This window comes from Coffea arabica, chromosome 9e (genome assembly GCF_036785885.1).
Source record: "Coffea arabica cultivar ET-39 chromosome 9e, Coffea Arabica ET-39 HiFi, whole genome shotgun sequence".
NCBI lineage: Eukaryota > Viridiplantae > Streptophyta > Magnoliopsida > Gentianales > Rubiaceae > Coffea > Coffea arabica.
The window spans coordinates 12,548,089-12,556,541 of NC_092327.1; the positions used below are offsets into that span (position 1 = coordinate 12,548,089).

Genomic DNA, 8,453 nt, shown 5'->3' on the forward strand with positions numbered 1-8,453 from the left:
TTAACTTTTTTTTTTTTTTTTTTTTTTTTTTCCAGAAACGATGCTCAAGGTTAACTTGAATGCTTCAAACTTAATGCAATCTCCACGTAAAATCGAGTTGAGTCAAGTCGAGTTTTAGATTTCACTTATATTTCTACAACGTCTATCTTAATTTTTGAATTTTTGGATACACACTGACATGTCAATAGAGTAGGTTATATCTACATACAACATGGATCCATTATATTTTTAATGCCTTCTATTTACATTTTTTAAGACCCAAACCTTAGTCGGGACCAAGTCCTACAATATAATTATATGGATCCATTATATAATGCCTTCTATTTAAATTTTTTAAGACCCAAACCTTAGCCGGGACCAAGTCCTACAATATAATTATAAACCTCATCAAGGTATGAATCTTTACTATCCAAACCAACCCCTGCTAAAGCCTAATTAGAATATAGACACATACTGCAAATATTTATCTATGTTACCGTATCAATTAGCAAGTCCAACCTAATTACATCTTATCATGGCCTATTGGTTACCTACATCTATAAGGATTTGAGTATAGTCTTTTTCCATTAAATCCATCAGGGTTTGAATCTATCTAATACATTTAACAAGTTAAATCAATGTTTGATGGTTCCAAACCTAACCTATTACCATGCCTAGACACATTAAACCCTTGTGAAGAACTATATATTGTTTCTCTCGTTTTTTCCCACTCTTCCCCAGAACTCTTTGATTTTTGAGGAAAGCATCATTGTTCTTTCTTCTATTATTTTCTTTTTGTCTCGGATGTACAGAGAGGGAGGAGATGGTTGTCTGGGTATGGGACAAACAACAGGAAACCCTGCAAATGAAAACAACTGAAATGGACAAAAAGGTTTGACACGGTAGTGCAAAAGGTTTTAGTCTGGGGCTCACCTCAGACCAACATCTCCTTCACCATCCCACAATGCCAAAGAAAAAAGACAGCGCAAAGGTAAAAGAGAAGAATCTTGGTCTGCTAGTCAAATGATTCCTGAACATGGGTCATGTATTATTTGCTTTTTTAACATTTGCAATTATAATCCTTACTACAATTTATGTTTCACATAGCTGAGTAACTCGCAAACAATCATTGCTTGGAACCTTCAGATATAACCACACCATAATACACAAATCTAGTAGAAGATGAATAACCATCTAAAAGAACGTGCAATCCCAACAAAAATAACTTTGAAAGGACCCTCAGATGTCAAGATGATGACGACGCTGAGATGCCAGCAACCCCTGTGTATTAAAGAACAAGCTACATGAGCAAAAATGATACTGGTTAATGGATGCAAAAGTATGTTTTCTTCCTGAATAACTGAAGACGTCAAATTAGTAACTTATACATGTCTCTGTTATGGAAGACAATTTGAAGACCGTAAAACAAAGGCAATAGTTTTGAAGTAAGAAGAATAGAACCGACTTCCATGCACATCATATACATGAACCAAGTGGAATATTTATGGCTAACATCCATAAGACAGAGAAGCCAGCAGCCAAAAGGAATTAGTCATTAACGAGACAGAAATTTCAATTATTTCTAGGCTCTGCAAAAGCAAACCATAATTTAGTTGCGTGCAATAAAATCCCAATGTACCATTGTACAACTAGGAAATGAAACAAGACCTTGCAATTGAAATTTTTATATCAATAATCCAATAATAGAAATGCATTGAGTTACAAACCATCATTCAGTTCCTCCTTTGCTTCATCCCCGGTTTTCCACACTATATCCTTCAACCCAGTTGAAAGGTTCTTGTAGAACTGCATATAAATAAAAAAGAGCAAAATAAGTAGCTGCAAACAAGCAAATGACATATATAAAATCCTTCAGAGCAATTTTCTGTGCAGAACTAAAGACCACATAGTTCACACATAGGAGATAATTCTATGCCAAGTCTACATGGCATTGACATCTTGAAAAGCACTTCGCTTTTCTGTTTTGTCATCTTAAAGCCACTTAAATAAGCACGTGTATGTGCTTGTGTGCCTGCATATACATATAAATTATCAATCAGTGGTACATGGAGGCCGTTACATTTACTTCAAGTCGCAGATGCTGCTTATTTTTGTGAACCTAACCTTGTGAAATTCCAAAGTATCTCCTCCAGCCTTGCGAAGCTCAACCATGAAGAGTGAAGGAGCCACCTCATATATCTGTGATTAAAAAATTATAACCAGTGCTCAATATATTGTGTCAAAAGGAATCACTAAGAAAAAGGTGCTCTAGATCCACAAAGAAACCTCTGTTGCAACAGATAAATGGCCTCATATATCTGTGATTAAAAAATTATAACCAGAGCTCAATATTTTGTGTCAAAAGGAATCACTAAGAAAAAGGTGCTCTAGATCCACAAAGAAACCTCTGTCGCAACAGATAAATGGCCCTTGCGTCCTGTCTTCTCTGCTTGGAGCTTCATCTGACAAAATAACAAAATTTGATAAAAAATGCAAGTTGAACCAGAACTACAGGTCATCATCATGTCAAAAAAAATGACTTTAAAGAGCATATCCAAATCGCTTAAAACATGATCCAATCACTGAGCCATTGGTTTCTACACAGATATATCAACACAATCTGTAAAAGCTGGTAGGTGCCACAAGGACTGAAACTAGCATCAGCAATTGATACAAATTTATTCAGCATTGGCCGACTGACAATTAAAGGCTAACAGAGGGCATTCAGGTGAAGACCAGAAAGCAATATTAATTACCTTGTAGTTATTTTTCTTCACTCCAAATCCCAGAGGAACAGCAGCTTCCTCAATTTTTGAAATTATTTCATTAGCAGGACGCTTTGATGTGAATCTCGTTTCCCGTTTAACAAACCCCTAGTCATGAAAGAAGCATCAGCACACATTTTGAGACAATTTAAGGGCAAGAAAAAAATACAAAGACATAGCAATTTGTTATATAATAGTGTAAGAACTACCACTAATTTAACTTTCTCTGATCTTGAATGGATAAAGAAAGGAGCACCAGTTAATTAACTGACTTATATAATATTTGTGAAATATTCAAGCGCATTACACAAAAGCGCCAAGACCCAATAACTTATGCAGAATAAGTGTTACATTTACAAATGATTCGTTAGAAGGAAAGGAAAATTTTCAATAACTAACCACTATTTGGAGAAATGGTTTTCAAATTCATAAAACAAAAGTAGTGGCTACTTTTTGGCATACAAATCAGAAGATTATATGGATTTCCATTGCATCACATTTGTTGTGACATCACTATAATTTGGAACATACCATATGTTTTTCAAAAAGAGAACTAAGGTTGAGACCCTGAGATGTTGAGATAAGCTCAAAGGCATTCATAGTTAATGGAGTAGTTGGATGTTCTTCCCGTCTCTCCACAACAAGGTTTTGGGACTCCTGAAAAATCAAAAAGCATCACATAAACAGTTCCTTTTGGTACCATCACAATACTCCATGTCATAGTCAATTGGAGCCTAGAAGAGATGAAAAAAGCAATTTTAAACACAAATACATACTGCAGATTCATCAAAAACAGAATCCACATCATCGAGACTAACTTCCTCTTGTTCAAAAACAGGTGGTTGATATCCTTTCTTGAACCAATCGTTCTCAATGAGCTCAGCAATTGTAATACGCTGTTCAATATTCAAAAAACGGCAAATGACACAGTCATACCTGCCTTCTATAGATTATAGGCAGGGTATAGTTTAATTTTCTAATTACGCCACAGAGAGAGAGAGAGAGAGAGGGGGGGCAGGGGCATATATACTGGCAATGCTAAATAAGAGACAAGGTTCGCATACCGTTTGGGGATTAGGGTCCAGAATTCTCTTGACCAGCCTTTTCGCACTCGAAGAGAACCATGGAGGACATGTGAATTCAGCCTTAAAGATCTGCAATTGAGGAAAAACTGAATAAAGATGTGCACCAACACAATAGTCAACAAAGCAAACAGCACAAAATAACTCTATAATAACTCTGGAATTATATGGACCCAACAATAAAAGGCTGAAATCATCAAATGGAGAAGCTGACAGAAGGAAAATCATGCATGATTAAATTCTTCATATTTAAAAAGAATCTTCATCAGTCTCCTTTGCATCATGTCTCTTTCATCATCTAAATAGTGTTCAATCTCACCATTTTTCTTTTTCATCACATAGAACACAATTCACAAACATAGACAAAAAATCTGATACAGTAAAAGGAACGAAAGACCAATAAGCTTATGAGCAAAAGATCCTTTGGTGCATAATAATAGGTTAAAAAAAAAAGTTGAACAAGGTACACATCCTAATTTATGGTGTAAAGCAACAGAATCCCTAATATTTGATGCAGTTATGGAAATGGAGATCATCATTCTTCATTTAGACAAAATGTAGAGGTACACTTCAGATGCCTGCCCCCTTTTTTTTTGGGGGGGGTTGGGGGGGGGTGTTGGATGCAAGAAAAAAACCTGAGAATTACTTTTAATGCAAGGACTTACAGAAGTATGGAGAGGAAACATAGACATTAATTACAATTCCAAAATTTGAACCATGGCAGGATACTGAAGACGACATGCAAGCAAACTAGATATTTTACCAGTCCATGGTCAATGATCAAAGGATTCTTGATAAAGAAAATAGCATTTGTCATATTCCACATAACATAGAGAAAAAAAAGCTGCCTCAAGAACACAACACAACGAAAGCATGAACCTCCAAGACTATGTTATTAAAATGCTGTTAAAAGGATGGATAACGTCAAATTGCATTTCAAATAGATGGCAGGGCAAACCTTTTTATACAATGACAAGAGATTTGATTCTTCAAAAGGCAGGTAGCCAGCCATAAGGACAAAAAGAATTACGCCACAAGACCACAAATCTGCTTTAGCACCATCATAACCTTTATTGTTGATCACCTGGGTAGGTAAAAACTGAAGAATAAGAACTGAAGCAATTACTATAATAACAAGCTAAATTGAGTAGAACAAACTATTAATCATGTACCTCGGGAGCAACATAATTTGGTGTTCCACATGTTGTATGTAGTAAACCATCTTCCTGAACAAATACATCAAGAAAATGTTGGAATTCTCTTATGCAGCACAGGCTGTAGAAACTTTGGCATAGTTATTCATAGACTATGATACAGTATGCTAATCATTTTGAGATAGATTGAGAACAGACAAGCATGTGTGATAATATTCTTCTCAAATTTAAAACAGAATTGTCATACTCGAACTTGCTGAGGCAGTGCACTTAATCCAAAATCTGAGACTTTAAGAACTCCATTTGCATCCAGCAACAAGTTTTCTGGCTGAGTTACAGATAACGCTAAGGTCATAACAAATTTGCTCATCATTGCAACAACAGGCCAAGTAAGTGGCTCATCTATTTTAGGATAGACTTAATGGTCAACCAATTTTATTACCTTGAGGTCCCTATGACATACACCTCTGCTGTGACAATAATCTACAGCATTAATTAGCTGCTGAAAATACTTTCTTGCTTCATCTTCTTTAAGCCTACCTTTAGTAGCCTGGTTTCAAAATGAGCAAATTATTAGCCCGTTTATCCAAAGGACGTATTGTGATTGTAACAAGAAGAAAAACCTGAAGTAACAACATTCTTACAATTTTGTCAAAGAGTTCACCACCTGTGACAAATTCAAGCACAATATATATCTTGGTCTTGCTCGCCATGACCTAAACAGGAGTTTAAATGCTAACAAGCGAAGAAAGCAATCTTGAAAGAGAAACTCACAAATTCAATGAGAAGTGAGATGTGTTAATAAGAAAATAGCTTGGAGAGTATGCAAATCAGAAGAACCAACAGGTCAATCAGAATCAAATAAACAGAATATAAATTTATACTGTCTAAGACTAGATACATGCAAAAGCTATGAAACCAACTCAAGTAACAATTCAAGCAATTTTTGATGTCTAACCTCAAACATGCGGATGACATTTGGATGCCTGATTAACTTCATAGTTGATATTTCACGTTTAATCTGCAAAGGACAATCAGAATTACAACATAAATGAAAGTATTTGAATTAGTTGAGTTGGAATACGCTTCACATGAAAGCTATGACAACCCAACAACACATATACAATAATTCTTCAAAATGTTAATAGGTTTTCCAACAATTAAAAATATCTAGGCCTCCATGAAGAGTTTGTGACAGATGCATTGAACATAGAACTGAATCCATAGTACCAAATTTCTACTGTTATCTGTCCCAGCACAACTCTTTACAGGACTACATGGTCAGAAGAAGTACTCACAATCAACAGGTAAAAGCAGTTAGCCAGGGTTTTCATCACAGGCAAGCTGGAGTAGCCTCTGATAAGCCAAAAAATAAAGGGACCGCTGAAAAAATATTAGTACTAAAAACTACAAGCAAAAATGTTCCACTTATCCTTGCTTCTAGTAATTGCTACTACTGCACACTAAGCTGAAGAAAGAACAACTTCATCAAGCAGCCTTTCACACAAAAAAAAAAACCATATAAACTTTATTAGTTTACCTACTTGACAGCCAATATAAACATTTCACATCAGTTTAAGACATTAATCAAACACGACAAGGAGAAAAAAAAAACAAAAAAGAAACCAAGAAACCTACTGGGAGTTTTATTTTAAAAAGTCAACCCCTTCTTTATTTTTCCATACAGACGGAGAAATGCAGAATCAAACGAAAAAAAGCAAACCAACCCATATCAGTCAGTGATCAAAACCAAGAATTCTCAAAAGTCATGTGTTCATCATTCAATAATATAGTGAATTACACAAAAACTAATAACTAAAAGGTACCTGACCGATCATTTTGTGTTTGAGAATCTTCTCTTTGTCGAGAATCTTGATGGCCACATTCTCACCCGTCTCTATATTTCTTGCAAACTTCACCTTAGCAAAAGTCCCCTCCCCTAATGTTTTTCCCAGCTCGTACCTTCCTACTCTTGTCTTCGAAGCACCGAACCCACCGCTACCTCCGCTTGATCTTGATGATGCCATCTTCATATTCGCAAATCCCACCTTTTTTTTTAACAAATGAATCTCTATTTCTCTTTTAACCAAAAATATTTCTGCCTGAGCCTCAGCCGCCCCAAGAGCGATCAACGTCCCCTTCTTGTACAAATCCCATCCATTTTACAGCTTTTCCTTTGTGGGCTCTCTCTGAAATTATCGATTTTCCCCTATGCAGTACAAAATATATTGATTTAATTATCAAATTTCTAAATCCCTCTTCTTCTTGCAAGGCTGCCAAACCTGAGACTTCTCCACATTCATATTCCAAATTAAATCTGTTACCCGACTCGTTTCACCACTAGATGGAATAGAAAAACACTCAGATCAGTCAGTTTCGAAGAATTTTAGTAGGGGTGGAGAAAACGACGACTGTCTAAACGCCATAAATGCTCCTGGTCACAAGTTAAAAAAATGAAAATTACTCTAAACTTCCTCCTAAAAAGGAAAGATTCAGAAGCTTTTTAGATTTTAGATACTGGTACTACTAATATTTTCCTGGGATTTTCTTGGTTTGTGGCATTTATGTCGGGGATTCAAGATTTGGAAGCAGAAAAGTCGATGAAACAGGGGAAAGTTCAACTACTAATTAGTAGTCGTTTTTAATTGGTAAACTAATAAGGGCGATTTTTGGTCAATTATGAACGAGGAGTACAAGGAAGCAGGAAAGCAATGATCCCGACAGAAATTAATGGGCCGCAAGCTTCCATGAACTTATTAGGATTGACGGAGACTTCTGGGCTGGGCACGCGTCGGTTATCCGACTTGAACGTGATTTGGTTGTCTACTTTATCGGATCATAATTTTTTGGATTCTAGTCCGCTCCGTTTGTCTCTGAATACCCGATTCTCGGGTATTCGAATAAAAGGGACGGGTCATAGGGTACCCACCCCTATAATTCTTATTTACCAGTCCAAGAAAAAAATACATTACTAATAATTATTTTTCAAGCACAACAAATTTTCAAGAAGCTACAATCTCGAAACTGTTTCAACAAGCTCAAAAAGATTTCAACAACAAAATTTCAATTAAAAACACAAATTAAAACATTGAACATCAATACAAAAGGTTCGTCCTTCTACAACACATTAAGGAGAATGATCCACACTTGGGCTTGTAGTTGTAGTTGCTGTATTATCTCCCATACTTGACATCTGAAAAATTAAAAAAACTTTAACTACTATACATCTGAAAACAAGAACAGATATTACACCTTAAACAAGAAAAACTGATTGTTCAAAATATAGCAATTCGTTGCATTTTCTGGTTACTTAAGTTTAAGGAAAAATGAGGTACCTTATGTCAGTGATTGGTTTTTACATGTTTCTTGATTGGTTAAACAACTGTGGTCCATTACACTTATTCCAACAAACACTTAAAGCAAAAAGTAACACTTAAGCAAAGCGTCAGTAACCTTTGTCAACTTTGTCCATT

General features: G+C 35.6%; 1 protein-coding gene across 12 annotated transcripts; it reads right to left on the reverse strand.

Annotated features, from left to right (window-relative positions):
• Window positions 1-1,003: 1,003 nt before the first annotated feature.
• LOC113710203 (CBL-interacting serine/threonine-protein kinase 23) lies at window positions 1,004-7,776 on the reverse strand. Of its 12 annotated transcripts, none has more exons than XR_003452807.2 (16): window positions 6,807-7,775; window positions 5,939-6,001; window positions 5,625-5,696; window positions 5,423-5,530; window positions 5,228-5,308; window positions 4,999-5,052; window positions 4,785-4,910; window positions 3,809-3,898; window positions 3,521-3,640; window positions 3,276-3,401; window positions 2,736-2,852; window positions 2,385-2,441; window positions 2,266-2,297; window positions 2,060-2,178; window positions 1,707-1,785; window positions 1,004-1,260 (listed from the first exon to the last, which is right to left on the reverse strand). XR_003452807.2 is itself a non-coding variant. In XM_027233074.2 (15 exons), the coding sequence occupies exons 1-15, from the start codon at window positions 7,011-7,013 to the stop codon at window positions 1,226-1,228; spliced, it is 1,410 nt and encodes a 469-aa protein (XP_027088875.1). In that variant the 5' UTR covers window positions 7,014-7,772; the 3' UTR covers window positions 1,004-1,225. The 12 variants fall into 12 exon arrangements, 9 of the variants coding, with proteins under 9 accessions (XP_027088875.1, XP_027088881.1, XP_027088877.1 ...); XR_003452806.2 differs by having other exon boundaries at window positions 2,104-2,178; window positions 6,807-7,774; XR_003452808.2 differs by lacking the exon at window positions 2,266-2,297 and having other exon boundaries at window positions 6,807-7,773.
• Window positions 7,777-8,453: the final 677 nt, after the last annotated feature.